Genomic DNA, 24018 nt, shown 5'->3' with positions numbered 1-24018 from the left:
GGCCTGCACACAAGGAACCGGCCAGAAATATTCTGATGCTCAGTGTTTTTTTTTTTTTCTTTTTTTAATGGAATGAGAACTTTTTAATCTTTTTTTTTAAAACATGTTTTTGTTAAAAAAAACAAAACAAAACAAAAAAAAGAACCACAGCAGCCTTTCCATGCGTTAATTCTTGGCTGCTTTTTTTAAAAAAAAGCAGATGCAAAGACTTGGGTGAGCCGTATTACTTCCGAGCGAGGTTAATCTGTGAAAAAGATTACAGGTGAGGTCCATAATACATCGCGCTCCCCTGTGAATTGGTTTCGACAACCGTTCCCTCCCTTAGGAGCTGCGACTCTGCCGGAATACGTAATGCCGACTGCTTTCTATCCAGAAGTGCGGAGGAAAACGGGCGGTGAAACTACTCTTGGTAAGCGAATCGTAAAAGTGTTCCAACAGCAAAAAGAAAAAGAAATCTGGTTTTGGTTTAAATCCTTGGGAGAGTCTTGGAAAAACTGCAGAATCTCTACGTCCATCCTTGAAAGTTTATTTGACTATGAAACATGCCAGCAAGCACCAGATGGCTATAAAACCCTGAATTTTGTGAACGTAGCTATACAGTAACACAGATATAAAGTATAGAATTATGATCAGGAAATACCAGCCTGGGCTCTGCCAGCCAAAGCAGACTGTTGCACCAAACAAAATGCATGTTGGCCATTTGTGCTTGAATGCAACCGCGCGGCCCATCTTCAAATGCGTCCCTTCCATCTTTCGCTTCAGACGAAAACTTCAAGAATCTTCCAAAACCGGCTCTTAAAACTGAATCGCCTGCTCACAAAAAGCGAAACCTTCAGCAAATAGCCCCCTTAGTTTGACATCGGTTTGGTTTCCATGCAATAAAAAGGGTAACAATAATAATTATTTTTTTTTAGGGAAAAAAAAACACCCCAAAGCAAGCGTTTTCTTGATCCTCGTTTGGCAGGAAGCACTGTGGTTTAGCCGCCCTTGATATATATATTTTAATATATATATTTTAAAAATCGGACCGTGTTTTTTTGCAGAGGATTTGGCCTGAGCAGATGTCGGTTTCTTTCCAAACTCTGTTTTATTTTTGGTGAGTTTCTTTGCCTTGCTTTTTTCCCCCCTTGGAAATTCGGCACGATGCTTCACAGCTGGGGGAATGACCGCCAGCGAGCCTGAAGATAATCCCCTTCCTCGGTTCCCACATCCTGTTTTTAAATCAGCAGAGATCTTTTTTGGATGGTGAGGGAATGGGTTCTGATCTGTACAGCATGCTGTCACAAAAATCTTTACATTCGGTTATTTAAACAATGAACCAACGTCGTGGAAGGCAAGCCGGCTCAACTGTCTGCAGGGCGCCCTCTTCTCACAGACCACGCCTGGCAAGCTAACCAGGAGCCCCCTTTCCAGGAAGGGCAAGGGTGGGTTTTTTTTTTTTTCAAGAAAGCAGTTCATCTTCGCTCACATTTGGCAGATCGTTGGTGGTGCGGAAAGCCTCTTCGCTGCTTTGTTTTCTGCTTTGAAAGGAAGACAAGGATCATCAAAGCACAAAACGTTTTGTCCTTAAGGAAAGATCACAATGATTTTGGGATGGGGTGTGAGTGAGGGAGATACGACCATTTTTATTTCATTTGGTGAGTTCGCTCCCTGTAGGAAGGGAAGATCTGGGGCAATTTTCTCCCACCCCACTTTCCCAAGTTTTAAGAGATATTCAATCTCAAGAAGGAAGGAAGGAAGGAAGGAAGGACAAAAGGGAGGGAGGGAGGGAGGGAGGGAAGGAAGGACGGAAGGAAGGACAAAAGGGAGAGACAGAGGGAAAGAGGGAAGGAAGGACAAAAGGGAGAGGGAAAGGAAGAGGGAAGGAAGGAAGGAAGAAATTGGAGGGAGGGAGGCTATGCACTTACATCAAGTAAGTCTGTCGGTCTGGTGCAGACAGAAATCTTTCTTCTCTTCTACTCCCCTCAAACGGATTCCCAAAAGATCTTTTCCTGATCATGGATTTTACCAGGATCTGAGAACAGAAGATAGCTCCGCATTTACGTCAAAGGGAAAGGGAAAAGGTTCCCCTTGCACATCTATGCTAGGCATTCCCAACTCCAGGGGGTGGTGCTCATCACATCTCCCCTAGTCCTTCTCTTCATCAAACTAGCCATGCTCAGTTCCTGCAACCATTCTTCATAAGTTTTAGCCTCCAGTCCCCTAATCCTCTTTGTTGCTCTTCTCTGCGCTCTCTAGAGTCTCCACATCTTTTTTACATCGTGGCGACCAAAATTGAATGCAATATTCCAAGTGTGGCCTTATTACCAAGGCCTTATAAAGTTATAACACTTCATTTGATCTTGATTCTATCCCTCTGTTGATGCAGCCTAGATGAACTGTTTTAAGTCCAGGACTACTACCTGTACTCTTGAGGCAGCCTTCATCAATCTCTTGCACAGGGTAAATCTAGAATCCGACCGGCTGAGTCCATTATTCCCACTTCATTGTGAAGCTCTTAGTCAGCTCTCTGGCTCTCCGCACAGACCAATAACGGTTTAATGGCAAAGCCATTACCGAAATTGGAGCTGATTTGAAAGACGTCGGATCGACACTCCTGAAAGGCTGGCAGCGTGTCAACCGCGGGACGGGATATCTGAAGTCCACTCACCACGGTAGCTAAGCTGGGGATGTGCTTGACCGAATTCTCCACCTCTTCTTCAGTCACCTCGATCAGCGTGCAATTTTCATCTTCGGTCGGCAGCGGTTCGATGCCATTCTTAGTGACCCACGGATGCAGCTGGGGGCACGGATAAGAGGTGGGACGGAGGGAATGAGAGAGAGAGAGAGGAAGAGACAAGCGTTGGCAGCTCATTTCAGAAAAGATCCCAGAAAGGTTTGGCCATGCAGGTCATCCTCAACTTACGACCACAATTGAGCCCAGAATTTATCTTGCTAAGGGAGACGCTTGTTACGTGAGTGTTGCCCCATCTTACAAGCTTTCTTGTCACATTTGATCCTGGTTGTAAATGTGAAAAACGGTCGTAAGTCACTTTTTTTCCAGTGGTGTTGTAACTTCGAGCGGTCACTAAGTGAACCGTTGTAAACCGAGGACTACCTGCACTGAAGACGTGGAAGCGGGCAGTGGGATGTTTAAAAATTAATGCCAATGTAAGAGAGGTGGGGAACCGATTGCCAAATGTATTTCTTGGGATGGCAAACCGCCGGATAGGGCCAGCCAACTCGGATGAATGATTGAAGAAACCTGGGTAGGTGATGAATAAATGAACTGACTGGATTTTTGTAAGGATTACGCAAATCCCTCACTGGGATATAACTTTACTAGCTGAATACCCATGCTCCGCTACGAACTTATGTGATCGGGCTTGATAAATCGACACTTATAGCTTGGCAATTAATGAGTAGTTATGATCGGCCGCTCCTCTCCCCTTCTCTCCCTCAGCCTTGCCCCACAGAAGCCTCCCCTATCCTATCCCGCTTGCCGCTGTGAAAGTAAAACTGAAACTGAAACTCCTCTCCTCTGCTTGTGCTTTGCATTTGGAACAGATTTCTTTTCAGATGGGGAGGGGGAGTAAAACTCCTTAGCATCAGAGTGTGTTAATCATAATATAGGAAATACTAATGGTCTGATGGTCATTTCGAAAAATCCTTTCTTAGTGAGCACCTAGACGCCAAGAGGAACATACGTGGCAAATTTCAAGTTTGTAGGCTTTACGGTTCTGGAGATATTGTGATGATGCGTGAGTGGTATTTCGCTTTTATATATATAGATTTTATGTATGTATGTGTGTATTATTGCAATTAATAAAGCCAGCCCTCCCAAATGCATGACGGTGAATCTTAAAAAAATATGGAATATTAAATACAGAATCAATACACTGCACATTCTTCAGGCTGATTGTAAAGATGAAAGAACAGAGATACAGAAAAGTGAGACAATGAAACAAAAGTTAAAAAAGAAAATTAGGAGTAAAAAAAAAAACATCCTAAGGAGTATGGCACTTTGGTTATATATTAAAACTTCCCATCTCCACTAAATTTAGTCTCTACTGTTTTCAGGAAACACAGGCTGGCCATGAAGTTACCTTAATTTCTGGGATGGTGATCCTGGATTCCGGTTTTTTATCCAGCATCTGGGTTATTAGATCCTTCAGTTCGTCAGGAATGTCGGGTCTTGGATGATTAAAAAAAATAAATCAAATAAGGACGATGCCTTTTGGGTTGAGCTATGGTAGTTAAGTAGTAAAAGTGGTAAGAATTTATCTCTGCCCTGCCCTTCAAAGGAAGTTGGGTTCAACAATCTGAATTGTGATCAGAAATACGGGCCCGTTTCTGGCCTCCAGAGGGCCTCTGGAGCCTGGGGAGGCCGTTTTTGCCTCCCTGGAGGCTCGAGGAAAGGCTGCGGTGCCTGGGAAGGGCAAAAATGCTCCCGCCCCCCACCTCCCCATGGTGCAGGAGGCCGACTAGGCCATGCCCACGCAGCAACCGGACAGAGAACCCCTTGCTAAAATTTTTGAAGCGGTGCTGAGAACTTGTAATGCCTCTAAAAGCATCAACGCATCTACTCAAGGTGAGATCCGGGGTCTTCCCTCCCTCCCTCCCCATTGAGCGTGGAAGGGAAGGGAAGCGAAGGGGCCCTTCCAGAATTCAAATTTCCCTTTGCAAATCGGGAGCCGCCTTTTGTCATCCTTGATTTTGCAGGAGATTGCAGGATTCTTACTTACTGGTCCGGAAATTCCAGCATTTGGCTCTTGATTTTGCTGTGCAGACTGAGGATTCGCTCATCCATAAAAGGACACTGAGAAGAAAGAATACCCCAGGGAGATATTATGGCTGGCACAGATTTTTTTTTGGGGGGTGGTGGTGGTATAGAGAAGAAACTGGCTGAGTTCTCCTTCAAATCACACCGCGTGAGTGGCAACAGATCTACGATAAACCTGAGCCAGAATTGGTCACCTACAAAGGGTTTAACATCACATTCCTGGGGTCTATCGATCAATTGTGGTGAAGGAGCTGCCTTGCTCCGTAAAAAAGGCACATTAATCGCATCAAGCTTTTAAAAAAGTGTATTTTCGTGGCATTAACAAAACCGGATTAAAAACACATTCTGCAATCTTGCCTGTTTGCAGAATTGTACGCGGAAACGCATTTTAGTTTTAGCACTTTTTTTTTTTTTAAAGGAATTTCAGCCTAGCAGAGGAATTGGGCAACTGAAAGGAGTGGGAGAAAATGACAAAACCACAATTGAGAGAGCCATTCATTTCTGCCTGACTTAATATCCATTATTAAGAGGCTTGGATTCTGTAAACTGAATGCTTTCTTTGGCCTGGCATCGGACCAACGGAAAAATTAGCAAACAGATAGAAAATGAGGTTTTGTTACCTGTCCAAAGACGAAACAGTACAACGTGATTCCCATTGCCCAGACATCTAAAGCCTTGGAAAGGAAGGAAGGAAGGGAGGGAGGGAGGGAGGGAGGGAGATAGGAAGGAAAGGAGGGAGGGAGGGAGATAGGGAGGGAGGGAAGGAAGGAAGGAGGGAGGGAGGGAGGGAGATAGGAATGGAAGGAGGGAGGAAGGGAAGGAAGGAGGGAGGGAGGAAGGAGGGAGGGATATAGGGAAGGGAAGGGAGGGAGGAAAGAGAGGGAGGGAAGGAAGGAGGGAGGGAGGGGTGATAGGGATAGCGAGAAAGGGGGAGAGGAGGAGAGAACATTAGCTTTTCAAAAATGCTTGCTCCTTCCATTATTATCACTCATACTATTATGAACTAGGAAAAATATCTAGAATGGTATTTTGCCATTCTCTATTCCACTCACTTTCCAAGGCTGGCGTAAATTCTTATTATCCTGACACATCAAACCTGGGACACAGGGAAATAGGGGAACTGCCATAAGATCTAGTGACCTGCCTTGAAGACCTAGTGGTCGATCCTATGATCACACAGCTTCGCAATTGGTTCACAATTGAAGCGGTGTAGGGTTTCCTGCCTAGGCAGGGGGTTGGACTAGAAGACCTCCAAGGCCCCTTCCAACTCTTGTTGTTCTATTCTAATTTAGGCACGGACATAAATCCCCAAGCCACCAATTAACAATAACTCACCGACCAACTAGGTTCACATACTGTAGCATTTTAAGGTTTGTTTAACCAAACTTTAACTAAGCCACGATTGTCACGATTTACACAACGCCCTCGGCCAAAAATCCCAGGTTGTTTTTTTTTTTTTTTTTTAAAGTTGGTTAAATTGGTTTCTTTTAGGCTGGGTTTGCAGACCGTGTCAGCTTGAATGAGGGATCAGTTCTAAAAACCTTTTCAATTCCTACCAGAGGCTAGAAAAACACGGGAACTCGGGAACACGCGTGCTGCTTTTTTTTCCTTCCCTCCACTTACCTTTCCTGAAAATATTTTCCTGGTTTCCGAGAGCGTCTCGGGGGCCATAAATGCTGGGGTGCCGACCGTGTTGGTTAAGAAGGCGTCCGATCCTTTGAATTCGTTGCTCACGCCAAAATCGGCAATTTTGATGTGACCGTCCTCTCCCACCAAAAGGTTGGAAGGTTTAATATCCCGGTGGATAATTTTTTGGTAGTGTACTGCGGGGAAACGTTAATCGTGAGACGTTCGCTTCTTTGGGCGTCTGGTTTGCAAAATAAGGACAAGGGAGCAGTTCCTGTTTTATAGGCTCCCACATTCACCCAGGCCTTGGTGCTAAGCTTTGTGGGTTTTTTTTCTACACACTCACAATATTCAATGCCTTTGAGCAGGTCTTGGAAATAGAATCGTGCCTGGTCCTCAGTAAGAGGTTTCAGATTGGGAACTTCCATCACTGGCCTGCAAAGGGAAAAATAAAAGTCAGAATCAGGGACCACTTCGGATGGAAGAGAAGCAGACAATAAAATAGGGAGTGGCAGCCTTTCCTTGAGTCCGGCACACCTGGCACCTGCCGTTTTTATTCCCTCGGGAGCCAAACAATTGGCTAAGTAAGCAACACTGGCATATTGCATTATGTTGTAAAGCGTGGATTGGCTCATTCCATCGAGCCAAAAATAAACAAACCATGTTACGGCTCAGTGCAAAGTGTGGGCTGTCGTGGTTTGTATAAATCATAGCGAACACTTTAAACGTGGTTAGTTCAGGGCTCAAACACGCTGAGCCAACCGTTGCTAAAAAAATTGGGAGTCTCATTATAGTCCTCGTGGGGAAATAGAATTTTTAAAACAGAATCTACGGCAGTATTTTCCAACCTCAGCGGCTATAAAACGTGTGGATTATAACTCCCAGAATCCTCCAGCCATTAAGATGTGTGAACTTCAACTCCCAGAATCCCCCATGGTTAGGGAATTCTGGGAGTGGAAGTCCACAGTTCTTCTTAAAGTCACAGAGATCGACAAATCTTGCCTACAAGGAGTAAAATGCTTAGGGCAACAATTTCTCCCCTTATTCTGTAATGCAACATGTACACGATTAGTTAGAAACGATGAAAACAATAATCGTCTTACCCTTTTTTCACAAGTTCAAACACTGAAATGCAAAAAAAAAAAAAGAGAGAGAGAGGCAGGCCATTAATTAAAAGGAGAAACATTTGCGTAAGGAAAACGGTCTCAGACAATTGACTGGGTCAATCAAACCCTTGGCAGGATTCCTATGATCTATTCAGTCCAGGAGTGGGCTTCAAAAATTTTAGCAAGAGGTTCTCTGCCCAGTTGCTGGATGGGCGGGGCCATGGTGGGTGTGGCCTAGTCGGCCTCCTGTACCACGGTGGGGATGGATGGGCGTTTTTGCCCTCCCCGGGCTCCGGAGGCTTTTCTTGATGCCCTCTCAAACGTCCGGAAGGCCCGTTTTTTGCCCTCCCGGAAAACCCCCAAATCCCACTCCTGGCTGGCCCCGCCCACCCCGCCCCGCCCCTTCCCTCCCAGGAGTCCCCACATGGCCCATTTTGGATGGGAAGGGGCGGGGCGGGGTGGGCGGGGCCAGCCAGGAGTGGGATTTGGGGGTTCTCCGAACTGCACAGAATCTTAGCTAGAGGTTCTCCCAAACCCTTGCGAACCCCCAGCAGCCCACCCCTGATTCAGCCCCTCCTTGATCTACTTAAAAGTCATGGCAACTTGGACAGCAAGTCAATCGTAGGGGGATAGGCAGGGTGGGCTAAAGCCCTAGATGACGGGGCTGAAATCCCTCCTGACCTCTAAGAGAGGAGCGAACGGAGGGAATACACGCCCGGCTGGCTGAGCCGAGAATTGTGTTGGGCTGCAAAATCAAATTTAATTAGGAAAACAGCAACACGCAACAAACACCAGATGGCACGAGGAGGGATGAAATACGGAAGGGCCGTTGGCCACTTATTTCTGTCTTGCTTCCATCTGGAACTGGGTCCTGGTGTAGGAAGAGGCTGTTGGAGAGGCTGCGCTGCAGAGCGCCGAATGCTGCTTTTCTTTTATTCAGGCAGAGTTCTCGGCTAGGCTGGGAAAGGAAGGCGGCGTGGCAAGCAGCCTGTCCTTTCAGACCAAGGTTAATGCAACAATCTGGGTTTCATTTCTGGATCCTCAAAGCAGGAATTCCAGACGAGTCTTACTTTTTCCGCCTCCAGATCCAGCCCGGTATTTAGAACAGGGGTCTCCAACCTTGGCAACTTTAAGACTTGTGGACTTCAACTCCCAGAGTTCCTCAGCCAGCAAAGCTTTCCTGGCTGAGGAACTCTGGGAGTTGAAGTCCACAAGTCTTAAAGTTGCCAAGGTTGGAGACCCCTGATTCAGAGGGGTGTTTCTGAAGGTTGGCTACTTGAAGGTGGGCTTTGTCTCCCGGGTGGACTTTATCTCCCAGAATTCCCCAGCCAGCGATGAATTCTGGGAAATGAAGTCCACCTGTTGTCAGCGTCCCAGCACTGACATATATAAAGAGAGGAGAAGCTTGAAATTTTGCCTACTAAATCCCTTTGAAGATTCTGTCTCCTCGGAGATGGGAGAGGGGGGAGACATTCCTGTGATCTGACGAAGAAGAGATCAGGAAAGTGACTTGGAAGATAGCCAATGAGAAGCAGAGAATTGGGGATCGGAAAGGGAGGGATTGGGAGGCAAAGGTCAGTACTGACCGCGAAAGAGCCAGGATCAGATCGCTGTGCTCAAATAAAGAGAAAGTTTGGAAATTCATTTATTTTGAGATAGCATCGAAACCTGACACCTGTCTTTAAGTGGCCAAGCTTGGAAACTCTGATTTAGAGCAATGCACCAACAAGGAATCCTTTGTTGCAAACCAGATCTATAACCCTTCTAAAGGATCCTGAGATCCTTTGGCTCTCCAAGGTTGAAGGCAAGCCGGAAGGAATGCAACATTTTTGGGCAGGAGAAACCCTGTTTCCTCCCTTTTCAGGATATCAAAAGAAAGAGAGAAGCAGGATGACTTACCCATATATAAGTGATCTTCGGTGGGGTCATCCAGTACCTGCCAGCAACGAGAAAGACAAAATGGGACACTGGATCTTAGCTACGTTCATACCATGAAATTCCCCTTGTAAACGTAGATTTGAATGTTGGAAACAGAAACTTCTCACTAACTTCTGGTGGCTGGAGTGAGTCCATAATGGAAACCAGTGGTGAAATGTAAAATTTGTTACTACTGGTTCTGTGGGCGTGGCTTGATAGGGGGGCGGTTTAATGTGACTGGGTGGGCATGGCCAACTTTTTTTTTTTTTTTACTTTTAAAAGCATTTTTTTTCTCCAACCTCTTCGGCCAAAGAGGCTGTAGAAAAAATGCTTTTAAAAGCCTCTGATGACCGTGCGGCTCAGCTGGGATCGTCAGAGGCTTTTAAAGGCATTTTTTTTTCCTACAATCTCTTCGGCCGAAGAGGTTGTAGAAAAAATGCTTTTAAAAGCCTCTGATGATCCCAGCTGAGCCGCACGGTCATCAGAGGCTTTTCTTTTTAACTTTTAAAAGCATTTTTTCGGCTGAAGAGGTTGCAGAAAAAAAATGCTTTTAAAAGGCTCTGACGATCCCAGCTGAGTCGCGCGATCATCAGAGGCTTTTTTTAAAAAAAACTTTTAAAAGCATTTGTAGAAAAAATGCTTTTAAAAAGTAAAAAAAAAAAAAAGCCTCTGATGATTGCGCGGCTCAGCTGAGCATGGGGGGGGGGCAGGGATTTCTGCTACCGGTTCTCCACCGCCATCGCTACCGGATCAGGCGATCCAGTCCGAACTGGGAGCATTTCACCCCCGATGGAAACCCATCCGCTCACACGTTCTCTTGTGAAAAATGCCACTAGACTGGCACATGATACGCCAACGCTATGGGCACGTTCTGGAAAAAAAAAACCCTGCCTCCGGTTGAAGGTCAGCCTCACCTCCACTAGCTTCACAATGTTTGGGTGGTCCAGCTTCTTCAAGATGGCGATCTCTTGGTAGACCTGCTCAATGGGTCCTCTGGGTTGGCAGAAGCCTTCCAAGGGCAGTTTGGCACCTCGAGGAGGAGGACGGCCTAAGGGAGAAGATACGGAGGTGATGAGAAAGGGGGGGGGAACCAACTTATGATCAATGCCGTTGGGAAAACTCAGGCTGGGGGAGAGAGAGAGAGGGGCTTGGTCAGCCTTAGCATGTAGCCCAGACAGGTGAGCAAATTCCATTTTATAGTAACAGAAATGTGTTTCAAAATGCAATTCTCCCCAGCCGTCTCTTTTACAGCCTGAGAAACTATAGAGAGTATCTTCTCAGTTTCTTTCTCCTAACCAGTGATGGCAAACCTGTGGCACGCAAAGCCATCTCTCCGGGCATGCCAGCCGTTTGGCAGTTGGCAGCACTGGAAACCAGAAGAGAGCGGGAAGCTGAGGTTCTGGGTTCCGGCGCGCGCATGTCCACACACTATGCACACCAGAAACCGTAAGACCAGGTGACCAGCACGCTCTTCCGGTTTCCGGCACTCCCCCACTGTTACTGACCTAACCATTATGCAGCTGAGGACTAGGCTGTCCCTTATCTAAGCGTCCTCCGTCCCAAGGCCATTCCCACATGCCATTTACAAGCTTGGATTGAGGATAGTAAAGCAGTGCAAACTTCTATCGGGGCCCAACGATTTGCTTCCTCCCCACCCACCTCCCCAGGACGGCCGCCTGCCCATCCCAACGTACGTGGGAAGCCGGCTTGTCTCATCAGCTTTTTCTTCGAAAGCAGTTTCATTGCCTGCAGGAGACAAGGACATTGTGTTGAGTTGAGTCGCAAGGCAACCGCCAAAATTAATTGCTGGTTGCAGGTTTCATAATGAGTTCTGCACTGCTTGTTCTTTTCTGGGCTATTCTAGATCTGCATTGCAAATTATTCTAGGAATAAAACCGATCGATGGATTAAATAAATTAAGTTCCCATCTCATTCAGTGCTATGCAAAAATTATGAATTTCCCCCTTATTGAAACTCATTGCCCAATTCCACCCTTCCTTTGGTTTAAAAACTTCCTCCTTTTTTAGGTTACATCAAGTCAATCCGTGCCAGCTGATGAGTGTTTACTCACATAGTAAGTATTGTCATTTTCATTGTATGCCAGCTTCACAACACCGTAGGAGCCCTGGGAAACACACAGACACACACAAAAAACGGTAGGTGAAGAAAACAGGAGGGAAACAACAGTTGCTGAAATGATTGACAGGTTATTTTTATTAATATGTTTATTTACAGAGTTTATTTGCAGAAGGCCCATCCCAAATATGCAATGATTATGGCAAGGACTTGTGGGTGTGGGTGTGGGTGTGATTACCTTTCCAATTTCATCCTTCAGAGTGTATTGATTGAGCTGCACACAATCCTGAGAAAGATAAAAATCAGAGGCGGAATGAAGGACCGAAGTCGATAGCAAAAACAGCCTGCCATTAAGCCGCGTTTCTTCCACCCCTTGGGGATCATAAAACCTCCTCCATTCGCAGAGTTAAGTTACTGCCACTTGTTTCCATAGAAGCCACCAACATGTGGTGTGTGGGTGTGAGTACACACACACACACAAACACATAAACAGAGAAGCATCTGACAGGGATGACTTGCCCACGACTTCGGCTACCATTATCCCAGGGGTGAGATGCTCCCGGTTCGGACCGGATCACCCAATCCGGTAGCGATGGAAGCAGGTGGTTTGGAGAACCGGTAGCAAAAATCCTTGACCCGCCCCATGCCCAGCTGAGCCGCACGATCTTCAGAGGCTTTTTTTCTTTTAAATGCCTCTGACGATCCAAGCTGAGTTGCCTGATTGGCAGAGGCTTTTAAAAGTAAAAATAAAAAGCCTCTGATGATCCCAGCTGAGTTGCCTGATCGGCAAAGGCTTTTAAAAGAAAAAAAGTCTCTGCCGATCAGGCAACTCAGCTGGGATCGTCAGAGCCTTTTGAAAGCATTTTTTTTACAACCTCTTCATCGAAGAGGTTGTAGAAAAAATGGTTTTAAAAGTAAAAAAAAAAAAAATGGCCACGCCCACCGTCATATTACACCCACCAAGCCACACCCACAGAACTGGTAGTAACAAATTTTAGATTTCACCACTGCATTATCCCCAACCTTGACTTCAAAACACTTGGAAGACACTCAATTGCCTACGTTTATTTATGCGCTTATTATAAACCTGGTTATTTATAGTTTTAAATTTTAATATTTATTTATATTTACAGGTCGTCCTCGACTTACGACCACAACGGGAGTCCCAAGATCTCTGTGGCCAAGCGAGACATTTGTTGAGTTTTGTCCCATTTTTACAACCTTTCCTGACACAGTTGTTAAGTGAGTCACTGCAATTGATAAAAGTTAGTCCCCCGGTTGTTAAGCGAACAATGGCTTCCCCAATGACTTCGCTGGTCAGAAAAGGGGATCACGAGACCGCGGGTTGCTGAAACTGTCATAAAGACGAGGCAGTTGCCAAGCTGGCTCATATTCACTTTTATCGTGTAAGGAACTCTGGGAGTTGAAGTCCACAAGTCTTAAAGTTGCCAAGGTTGGAGACCCCTGCTATCAGCGTTTCCTCCTTTGAGAGTTGAGGAAGAGGATTTTTTGGGGGGGGGTGTCTCTTTTCCTCACCTAAAAGCAGGGGTGAAATCCAGCAGGTTCTGACAGGTTCTGGAGAACCGGTAGCGGAAATTTTGAGTAGTTCGGAGAACCGGCAAATACCACCTCTGGCTGGCCCCAGAGTGGGGTGAGAATGGAGATTTTGCAATATCCTTCCCCTGGAGTGGGGTGGGAATGGAGATTTTGCAATATCTTTCCCCCAGGAGTGGGGTGGGAATGGAGATTTGCAGTATCCTTCCTCTGCCCCGCCCACCAAGCAACACCCACCAAGCCACACCACGCCCACCAAGCCACGCCCATGGAACCGATACTAAAAAAAAATTGGATTTCTCCACTGCCTAAAAGGATGGTTGGGGAACAAGCGTGACCTCTGCAAGAACAAACGAACAAACAAAAATGGCAGAAAGAGAAATAGGGGCGTCCCAAGCCCCCAGACTCTTCGATCTTTGAGAACTCCTCTGCAGTTTTAAGGATCCCAGGAGTCAAAACCAGCCCCAAGTCCAGAAATACATTGGACGCCACTCCTCTGTTTGATGTAGAGCAGCTAATGGACCGTTCGATCATCCGTTCTTTGCTTAAAAAAATGCGGTGGGGTGAATCGGAAGGAGAAGGGCCTGAGAAAGCATCAGGCACACTCACTCTCCCAAAGATCAAAGGTGTGGCTCAACTCTCCATTACCTGGAACCTTAATGGCAGAAGATAAATTGGCCTGCAAGGTCTCCGAATCGGATGTTTGCCAAGCTCGGCAACTTTAAAAGGTGTGGACCGACTCTCAGAATTCATCAGCCAGCATGCTGGGTTTCTTTCCTCTTTTTCTTTCTTTCTTTTTGGAATAGTGAATGATAGGATAGAATAACAGAGTTGGAAGGGACCTTGGAGGTCTTCTAGTCCAGCCCCCTGCTTAGGCAGGAAACCCTACACCACTTCAGACAAATGGTTGTCCAACCTCTTCTGAAAAACTTCCAGTGTTGGAGCATTTACAACTCTTTCGGCATTGAGAACCAAATCCTTTCTCACGTTGCTAAAATAACCCAACGTCCTTTTTTTTTTACAGTTCATTTTTTATCAACAATATACTGGAAAAATAACTACGCAATCCAGAGGTGGGGTTTCAGCAGGTTCTGACCAGTTCTGGAGAACCGGTAGCGGAAATTTTGAGTAGTTCGGAGAACCGGTAGTAAAAATTCTGACTGGCCCTGCCCCCATCTATTCTCTGCCTCCCGAGTCCCAGCTGATCGGGAGGGAATGGGGATTTTGCAGTAACCTTCCCCTGGATTGGGGTGGGAATGGAGATTTTACAGTATCTTTCCCCTGCCACGCCCACCAAGCCAGGCCACGCGCACCAAGCCACGCCCACAGAACCGGTAGTAAAAAAAATTGAAACCTACCACTGACGCAATCTCTGTAATTCCTTCATCCACGTATTGTATTTCTGCACCTTTGCCCCCCACCCCATCCTTTCCGCCTTCCTCTTTTTCGCTTTGTCTTTTCTTTTTTCCTTCTCCTTTTAAAAACGATGAGCAAACCGACAAACGGTGTCCCCAACTGTCGGGACGTGGCTTCTCTTACCTGCAGCCCCGTGATGGACACCCTGTGGGACTCGATGGTGGGCCTCCGGGGCAGACGCGGGGAGGAGTGTGGGGAGGTGACAGGGGAGTAAGGGAGGGAAGGATAGATGTAGCGCCCATTGAGCCCCATGTTCCCGCTAGGGGACTGGACGGAGGGAGACCTCTCTTGCAGGGAGAGCTTGCGACTCGAAAGGTTGACTTTGATCCAAGATTCCTTGGTCTCTCTGGAGGAGGTCCTCGAAGAGTTGGCCAGGCCTGGTTCTCCAAGATCTCCAGGTCCTGGGGCTAGAATGGCCTGCTCTTCACATGGCTCCATGGGTTCCTCCTCCTCCGCCAGCCCCTCCGGCTGGCCTGGCGTGGAACTGGGAGGAGTGTCGTACTCCGCTACCACCACGAAGGACTCCATGGTGCTCCGAGAGGTCACATTTTAGATCCGTCAAGCGGGAAGGCTCCTCTCGCGCATGGCTGAGGGAGTCATGGCAGAGAAGGAGCGTCGCGGGGACAGGCCAGATGGAGGCACATGGGGGCATTATGTGCTGGCCAGCGGAATGCCCATGCTGTGGCGGCCGCTCTCCTGGAAGCTGGATCTGGACGAAGGAGAGACAAGACCGAGCAGCTGAACTCGAGTGGGACAACAGGCGAAGGCAAAAACTACAGTCGGCAAAAAGCTGTAATGCCCAGGGTTCACGTAAGACGGATCAACTGTATCATGGCTTAGAACGATGGGTTTATTCAGCCAATGTGAGGTTACAATAGGAACCCATGATCTGTGGAGGTCTTGGTGTTCTCTGAGTTTGGTTGCTTACTTGCAGACGTTTCCTGACCCAAATTAGGGGACATCATCAGAGTTTGTTATGGCATCTCCTCCTCCTGCCCTCCCTGCAAACCTCATTCAATTCTAGCATTGATGACATTACCTAGTTGGGTCATGGAACGTCTGCAAGAAAACAGCCAAGCTCAGAGAGCACCAAGGACCTCTCAGGTCCATCCTGAGCTATTGACATTCTCTGCTCAGAAATCCTAATCTGGGAGCTGAATCCACAAGAAAAAAAACCAGAGAAAAATACAACTCAGTCCAGGAGCCTTGCTAAATTTCCAGAATTGCAATTCTTAGAAGCTACAGTCCAGCCTACCTCATGGCAACCGGTTTTTTACTCAGGCAGATTTTAGAAGTGAAATAAAATGAACTCATTTTTGCTTCTCTCTAAATTGCGAGAAACCATAAGCCAGGAATTAGAAATACGTCAGGAGCAATTTCCTTAACGCTTTGAAGAGGAAGCAAAGGACTCGTCAAAATTAGAGCCACCCTTAAAACGCTTGTTCAAATTCCACCCTCAGGCCAAGCAATCCTGAATCTCGACAGGAGAAAACACCCATTAGGTTTAATTCATCACAAGCGAGGAAAGCAATGTGGGCAGGTGAGCGACAGGTGCCAATCACTCTTTTATCATCACATTTTTTTTCCTTCCAAACACCCACCCTTTTCCTCCTCGTTCAGAACAGGTGACTTGACCGATTTACCACTCGCCTCCCCTACTTAATTTTCTATTCTATTCTATTCTATTCTATTCTATTCTATTCTATTCTATTCTATTCTATTCTATTCTATTCTATTCTTCTATTCTATTCCATTCCATTCCATTCCATTCCATTCCATTCCATTCCATTCCATATTTCTATTCTATTCCATATTTCTATTCTATGCTATGCTATGCTATGCTATGCTATTCTACTCAGCAAGAAGGCTTGGGAATTATTTAGAAATTCAGAAGAGAAAAAAAAAAAACGCTTGCCGGAAAATGATCCGAAATTAAAGCAGAAGCTGGGCTATAGCAATAGCACACAGGCCTATCCTTGAGCTGTAAATTAACCCTATTTTTTTTCTCTTTTAAATAGCTTTGCGACAGACCCATTCCTCTGATTAATCCCGGTTTTAAAATTCCCCTTCTGGATTCATCCTCAGAAGCCCCGTTAAATAAAAAAGGGCCTTTTGCGCTGAACACGATAGCCTCCTCCGACTGCTGCTCTTTTACCAGTCGGGATGAGCTTAAAAATTCCCTCTCTTCTCCTTCGAGTTCTAAAATTTCCCCCAAGCCATTATGCAGATGCTTAAAAGCAATTCAGAGAGAATGAGAGCAGAGATAATGAAGCATAATGAAAAGGCTTCTTTCTCCGGGCTGAATTAAGGATGACATTCGGTCACCCATCAGAAACCAGAGGCAGGAAAAAAAAAAAAAAGGACAGGCTGGCTTGATGGAAGACGCAGAACCGTAGTTTGTTTCGATTATGATCCAGCCCACCGATATGGCACTAAGAGGTAAGCTAAACCCACCGAGAATGTCTTACAGATCACCTCTTGGACCGAATCGGGATGCTTAACTGCTTTTCATGGAAGCAACCACAATCAGCAGCTTCTAAACATCGCCCGTGCTTGGCTGGGGAATTCTGGGAGTTGAAATCTACCCGTCTTAAAACGGCCAAGGTTAAGAAGCACTGCCTTAGAGGATCTCCTCCTAGGACCTCAAAACAACGTTCCAAGATCCCGTGCAGAGTTCCAAAGTGGGGAATTCTGGGATTTGAGAATGCTGGCTTCTGGGAGTTGAAGTCCTCCTGTCTTAAACTTGGCCCAAGTGTGGATAAGGCTGCTTTAGTGGAAGCCTTTGGAGAAAGCAACCACTGAATTGAGGTCGCCTTGGACCATGGGTGGACCTGTGGCTTGGTGGACCCATCCTCCGACTATCTGCGTGGAAAAAGGGAAGAAGTTCAGATCGGTCCTTCTCTGGAGACCTGGTTGAGGAAATGCAGCATCCGAGGAGACTTAAGTTTTCTGAGGAGGGATGCAAATAGCATTGACTACTGTGAAAGAAGGGAAGAAGATTCCTGGGTCTTTAATGGTTGAGCTACACCTGCCAGAAGTTGTCCTTCTGAGCTGCAAGCAAGCTTTCCAAGTCCTCCTCCCGCTCCTTTATCTGACTACCTTCTAAACAGGCTTCCGTGGGAACGTTTCAGCCTTCGGCTCGTCTCCAATCCCACACAGAATCCGAAACTTGATTCCAGGAAGGATCTGAACGCTCCTCTTTTCAGTCCCACACAGCTTGGGAAGAAAAGACGTCCTTGCAACAAAAGCGGGGGAAGACCGAAGGGAAAGGAAACAAAAGGCCCGGCCTTCAACTCATGGCACGTTTGCCCAAGCCACATGCTTTTGCTTCCCTGCGCTCCCTCTTCCCTTTTCCCTCTCCCTCTCGTCAGCCCACGGAATGTGGGGAATCTGGAGAGATAAGACTTTGCAGCTTGCAAAAAGGGGGGGGACGGGAGATAAACGGGAGAACAAGGTCAGAGAGAGAGAGAGAGAGAGAGAGAGAGAGAGAGAGAGAGAGAGAGAGAGAGAGAGAGAGAGAGAGAGAGAGAGAGAAGCAACTGGGAAGGAGGCAAAGCACAAGGAGGACCTCTGCAAAAGTGTCTGTCTGACTTTCTTACTTTCTTTCCTTTCTTTCTTTCTTTTTTCTCTCTTTCTTTCCATTTTCCCTTCCTTCCTTCTCTCCCTCCCTATCTACCTTCCTTCCTTGCTTGCTTACTTTCCCATTTCCTTCCTTCCTTCATCCCTTCTTCATTGCTATCTCATTCCTTCCTCCCTCCCTCCCCATCTTCCTTCCTTCCTTTCTTCTTTTCCTATCTCCTTCCTCCCTCCCTTCCTCTCATTCCTATCTCCTCTCTCCCTTCCTTCCTTCCATCCTTCCTTCCCTCCCTGCCTCATGTTTCCTTCCTTCCTCCCTTCCTCCCTCCCTTCCTCATTCCTATCTCCTCTCTTCCTTCCTTCCTTGCCTCATGTTTCCTTCCTTCCTCCCTTCCTCCCTCCCTTCCTCTCATTCCTATCTCCTCTCTTCCTTCCTTCCTTCCTTTTCCTTCTTTTTGTTTCTTTCTTTCTTTCCATTTTCCCTTCCTTCCTTCTCTCCCTCCCTCCCTATCTTCCCTTCCTTCCTTCCTTCCTTCCTTTCCCATCTCATTTCTTCCTCCCACCCTCCCCATCTTCATTCCTTCCTTTCTTCCTTTCCCACCTCCTTCCTTCCCTCCTCCCTCCCTTCCTTACTCTCATTCCTATCTCCTATCTCCCTCCCTTCCTTTTCCTCCCTCTCTCTTGTTGCTTCTCCCCTTTATCCACGCCAAATTCCAGCTTCTGGACTTGTCATGCCTGCTGCAGGTCCAATCTTGTACTGGAGAATTCCTCCAAAGCCCACCCGCCTCCAACCCCCCCCCCATACCCCAGCCAAACTGTATACTTCCCAAGGCCTCGACTGGAGGCGTGTATCTACGCAGAGCTGCACAGAAGGTGCATTTTGCCGATCAGAAACAAGCCTCAAGGATGTTCGAAAATAATAGCAAACAATAACAGCAGCAGCAGCTTTGGCTCGTCAAAGAAACCCAGAACTTAAGGAGCCGAGTGCAAAGAGAGAAGGAGGTTATTTCTGAATTTCTGCAATTGTGAAAAGAGGAAGAGATTTGAGCCGGTTGAGGGACCGGTTGACAAAAGCCATATGCTTCCTGAGCGAACACAACATTAACTTCCACTCTATTTATTTATTTATTTATTTTAAAAAGATCATTTCTTGCATCCTAACAAGATAGGAGCTGCTCCGATTGACAGAGAGATTTGTACCCACGAAGCCACATAGGGGAGGAAACCCTCCTCTTAACAATTTGCCTCAATGGGCACTTATGTTTTTTTTTTTCCAGGTAAATCCAGATTCGGCACGCTCCTTCCAGCTGATAGTTAAGAACGCTCAACGGTCGTTCAGCGGGAGAACGTGAGAGCTGTGCCTTACAGAACGGGTGTGTAAAAGACACACAGATCCACATCGCAGTCCCCTTCGATGCACGAGGCTGCTCTGATGGGAAGGGAGGAGGAGAGGAGCTGGCTGGCCTGTTTTTTAATTTCTGTCCCAAATTTCTGGGCAAAAGGACTCACGTTGCAAAACCACGTTAAAGATACACGTTCTAAATCAGTGTTTCTCAACCTTGGGGGCTTGAAGAGGGGTGGGGCCTCAGCTCCCAGAATTCCCCAGCCAGCTATGCTAGGCCCACCCCTCTTCAAGCCCCCAAGGTTGAGAAACACTGCTTTAAAGGGTTTGCAAAGAGTGAAGTTGTGCAACATTGGTTAAAGCGTTAGCACCCTCAAGACGCACCCAACTCAAGCTCTTGTTAGCTCCACGTTGGCCTGCCTACCGAGGATTAAACAAACCTTGGGTTATTCCTCCTTCCGAGATACCTGGCAGCTCCTGATCCTGCCCAGGTCCCTTCAGGACGCCAAGTTGAATCGAAGGAGACCAGAAAGGAAGAACAATTTCTCTCCCCCCCACCATCGGCCCGCCAATAAATCAAGGATTTCAACCGCCCTCCGTAAACGTCAACTCGCCATCTGTCCCACCACCCCAGCTAGAACTTCCCCTCTGCACCGAAAGGCTCCCACTCCCCGCCACCCCGTGGTCCAGATGGGAGGGGGGCTCCCTCCGCTCGGCTCCCTCCAGCCCCGCCGTGTCCTCAACGCTCTGCACGTCCCCTACAGTTCAACACCCCCAAACCAAACTTTAAAAGGAAGGAAGGGAAGGGAGGAAGGAAGGAAGGAAGGAAGGAAGGAAGGAAGGAAGGAAGGAAGGAAGGAAGGAAGGAAGGAAGGAATCAACACAGTCCTTTGAGACCCAAAGAGGGATGTCGAGCATCAGTTCCCCCCACCCTCCTTCTGCAGGTTTGCACTATGGCAACCCCCCAAAAAAGGAAGGAAGAAAGAAAGAGTACGGATAGCATTGGAAGGAGCTGGGTTTTATTCTCCCCCAAGCGGGAGGAAATCCTCCTGCCAGTGGATCCCTTCCTAAAGCAGATCCCCACTTCCTAGCTCTCCGGGCCCTTGCTGATTTCCCCAGACAGATGTTAGCTACAAAGGGAGATTCCCGGTGCCCTTTTGCTCCGAGAGCATCCGGCACTGTGCTGCTCTCCTTTCTCTTAGGTGACGTCCAGATGTTGCAGGTGGGAGGCGAGTAGAAAAAGCATCTCGCCCCCTTCCCCAAGGGCTGCATCCTTCCCTTTCGACCCCCTCCGAGCCAAATCCACCCCTTCCCACCCCAGGAAGAAAGTATGCAGGGGAAGGAAAGATGCCAACCAAGCCCAGGCTCACCCACCTTCCTCCTCCTCCTCCTCCTCTTCCACCACCCTCACCCCAGCTTACCTGCCTGTGGCTCCAACCGGTCCGGAGGAGAGAGAGAGGCGGCTACAGCCCCAGTGGTTCCCGCAGCCTGTCTGGGAAGGTCTCCATTGCCCGACAGCGCCAGCCAGACGCCCCAGATGCTGGCAGCTGTACCCCGATTGGCTGCGCCCGGAGCTTTTCCTGTCTAGAAAGTGAGAGTCGGCTTCAAGCAGCTGACCGCCCATTGGCTCCACTGGGCTGTCGAGACCGGCTCTGATTGGTGCAGAGGGAGGGGAGGGGGTTGTTATCAGGCCACCTCCCAAATCTCCTTTTCTTCCCCCCCCCCTTTCTCTCTCTTCTCCCCCCTTCTCTTTTTTTTTTACTCTTTTTTTTTTTTTTTTCTGGCATTCATCCTAGGCAGAGAAGCCGGAAAAAGCATCCAGGCAGGGAGAACTTTCTCTTAGGAGCAAACTGCAGAGATCGGGGTTGGGGGGGAAAGAATGAAAGAACACCCCCCCCCCCAATTTTTTCAGAGGATGAGATGTCCCTGGCCTCCAAGCACCCATGCACGGCGTTCTCTGCAAACAACCCTGGGAGGTAGGCTGCTCTGGAGCCTCAGGGAGAAGGCTGGGAAGAGGTCCAGAAAGATTGCACACTACAAGGAAGAGGGAAAAAAACCCCATACAGATGGATAGTCCCAGCTGTATTACCGGAAAGGAACACAATTGTTGCGTTTGGGCAGTGAAACGTCTACAAGAAAAGAACCGAGCTCAGAGAGCACCAAGGACCCCGTAATCGTTGCCCTCCTCTTCCTCCTCCACAAATCCCACTCCCTTCTACCGGTAGCACTGATCATGTTACCTAGTTGGGTCATGAAACGTCTGCAAGAAAACCCCCAAGCTCAGAGAGCACTAAGGACTCCACAGTCCTTCTCTTCTTCTCTGCAAACCCCACTGCCTACTAACACTGATTATGTTACCTAGTTGGGTCATGAAACGTCTACCAAGCTCAGGGAGCACCGAGGATCTCTCATTTCAACCCCGAGCTACAAATATTCTCCTTTATTGGTATAAGGAACACAAATTTAACAGGCGGAACATGTTCCGATCTCACAGGAGGTCCCAAATGCCATTTAAAAAAAAAATCTCAGATACAAAATTGGCTCAGATTCACGGCGAGGACAAAAACGTTGGGGATTCACAGGTTGTCGGAAGGGATGGCTAAACAGAGCAACCAATCATCCAGCCTGGTGTAAGGCAGTCCCCAATCTCCTCCAAAACGAACTCTCAAACTTCCTAGCACAATCCGACGAGGAGTTACCATTGTTACTTCTCAGGTCTAAGCGTGCAGAAATGTCTCGGTTCCCCTAAAATCGTTTTTCTCAACCTTGGCCGCTGGACGATGGGTGGACTTCAACTCCCAGAATTCCCCAGCCAGCTGGCTGGGGAATTCTGGGAGTTGAAGTCCACCCATCGTCCAGCGGCCAAGGTTGAGAAACACTGCCCTAAAAGGACTATATTATTAGAGAGATGATTGTTATTAAACTTCAGCCTTAATCGTAACGTGGTTGATGTGATTTCCGTCTAAACATTCCCTCGGCATTCACAATTGGTGGCCAAATATACAGGTAGCCCTTAACTTACGACCACAACTAAGCCCAAGTGAAGAAATTCTGTTTTTTTCCCCTCTTCATCCCCCTCCATCCTCACAGGGTCGAGCGAACAAATGCAACACTTCACCATTTCCTGCAACTGGTGTGTCCCCCAACATCCAGGCCTTGCCAAGCTTTTAAAAGTTGCTCCACGCAGACGGATGGACTCTTAAGCCACTCAAACGCTGCTTCCAGGCCAGAAGGAAAAAACTCCAAGCGAGATCAACGTGGCTTTTACCTATGCTTAAAAGCCTCTCTCGAGCACCCAGGCTACAAAGGAAGCAGCCTTACCTCCATCAGAAGGGTTTCAATAATGCACGAAGGGGGAAGAGGAACGGGCCGGCCGAGATGGTTTGTTAAGAGCTTCTCCTTTGCAAAACAGATCCATCTCCCATGGACTTTGGGACAAAGAGGTCATGTCCGGCTTTGGAAACTCGGCGGCACTTGCCAAACGTCGGTTGGGCTTTGGAAAAAAAGATCGCTCCGGATCGATCAATAGCAATAGCAATAGCACTTAGACTTTATATACTGCTTCACAGTGCTTTACGGCCCGTCTCTAACCAGTTTACAAAGTCAGCCTCTTGCCAACCATCTGGGTCTCCTCATTTCACCCACCTCGGAAGGACGGAAGGCTGAGTCAACCTTGAGCCTGGTGAGATTCGATCTGCCAAACTGCCGGCAGTCGGTGATCAACAGAAGCAGCCTGCAGTACTGCACTCTTAACCACTGCGCCACCACGGCAATACTGGTAGTTCTCGACATACGGCCACAACTGAGCCCGGAATTTACGTTGCCGAGCGAGAAATTTACGAGTTTCGTCCTACGGGATGATTTTTTCTTTTCTTGCCTCATTTCTTAAGGGAATCGCTGCAATTGTTCTCTTAGCCACGGGGTTGTTAAGTGAATCTGGCTGTTACAATGGCACTGAAAAAAGTGACTTCTGGCCGTTTCTCACACTTATGACCGTTGCGGCATCCCCGCAGTCATGCAATCAAAATTCAGATGCTTGGCAACTGACTCTTATTTATTTATTTATTCGTTCATTTTTATTGTTTTTCTATTACATACATTTCTTAGTGCTTTATACACATTGTGTTGTCTGGGTATTTAATTTGCTTAACCATTCTGATTATATTTTTAATCTCCACCCCTTTTTTCCAACCATTGGTAAAATAAATTCCATGTTTTATAATATACTACGTCCTCTTTTCTGCTTAATTTTCAATGTTAATTTATCCATTTCTGCATAACCTAGTATCTTATTTCTTCATCTTGCAGTATATCTTCATTTTTCCAGTATTGTGCGGAAATAATCCTCGCTGCTGTTAAGACATGTACTATTAATTTTTCTTATCACGATTTTCTGATATTATACTTAAATAAAAACAATTCAGGTTTATAATCTGTAAATTTCCCTATCATCTTTTCTAACCACTTGTGTATCTTTGTCCAAAGTTTTTTTGCTTTGAGACATGTCCACCACATATGATAAAATGTGCCCATTTTTTAAAATTACATTTCCAACATTTGCTAGACGTATTTTTAGACATTTCAGCTAATCTAGCAACTGGCTCGTATTTATGACAGTCGCGATAGCCTCAGGTCACGTGATC

At 47.1% G+C, this 24018-nt stretch overlaps 1 protein-coding gene across 4 annotated transcripts; it reads right to left on the bottom strand.

Moving 5' to 3' along the window:
- Nucleotides 1-45: 45 nt before the first annotated feature.
- CAMKK2 (calcium/calmodulin dependent protein kinase kinase 2) lies at nt 46-22868 on the bottom strand. 4 transcript variants are annotated; one of them, XM_087880367.1, is made up of 17 exons: nt 22697-22868; nt 20797-20959; nt 14581-15166; nt 11726-11773; nt 11483-11536; nt 11106-11157; nt 10326-10459; nt 9394-9430; nt 7492-7513; nt 6735-6823; nt 6386-6585; nt 5383-5436; nt 4725-4798; nt 4086-4173; nt 2651-2779; nt 1908-2014; nt 46-1520 (listed from the first exon to the last, which is right to left on the bottom strand). In XM_087880367.1, exons 3-17 carry the CDS (start codon nt 14983-14985, stop codon nt 1442-1444), a joined length of 1572 nt encoding a protein of 523 aa, XP_087736493.1. In that variant the 5' UTR covers nt 14986-15166; nt 20797-20959; nt 22697-22868; the 3' UTR covers nt 46-1441. The 4 variants fall into 4 exon arrangements, with proteins under 4 accessions (XP_087736493.1, XP_087736495.1, XP_087736494.1 ...); XM_087880369.1 differs by lacking the exon at nt 22697-22868 and having other exon boundaries at nt 46-1517; nt 20797-21014; XM_087880368.1 differs by lacking the exons at nt 20797-20959; nt 22697-22868 and adding an exon at nt 17557-18651.
- Between the last annotated feature and the right edge of the window lie 1150 nt (nt 22869-24018).

Source organism: Pantherophis guttatus, chromosome 17 (genome assembly GCF_059756535.1).
Source record: "Pantherophis guttatus breed Tessera chromosome 17, ASM5975653v1, whole genome shotgun sequence".
NCBI classification, from domain to species: Eukaryota; Metazoa; Chordata; class Lepidosauria; order Squamata; family Colubridae; genus Pantherophis; species Pantherophis guttatus.
Note: the sequence above shows the minus strand (reverse complement) of the source record. Positions and strands in the feature narration are given on the sequence as shown.

What these genes read in the sequence shown, in the direction of transcription:
- CAMKK2 (XM_087880367.1), bottom strand. Translation starts at nt 14,985, where the DNA reads ATGGAGTCCTTCGTGGTGGTAGCGGAGTACGACACTCCTCCCAGTTCC. An exon ending in GAGACAAGCCGGCTTCCCAC is followed by an intron (nt 10,460 to 11,105) that starts GTACGTTGGGAT and finishes CTTCTCCCTTAG; the next exon opens with GCCGTCCTCCTCCTCGAGGT. An exon ending in ACATTGTGAAGCTAGTGGAG is followed by an intron (nt 9,431 to 10,325) that starts GTGAGGCTGACC and finishes CGTTGCTGGCAG; the next exon opens with GTACTGGATGACCCCACCGA.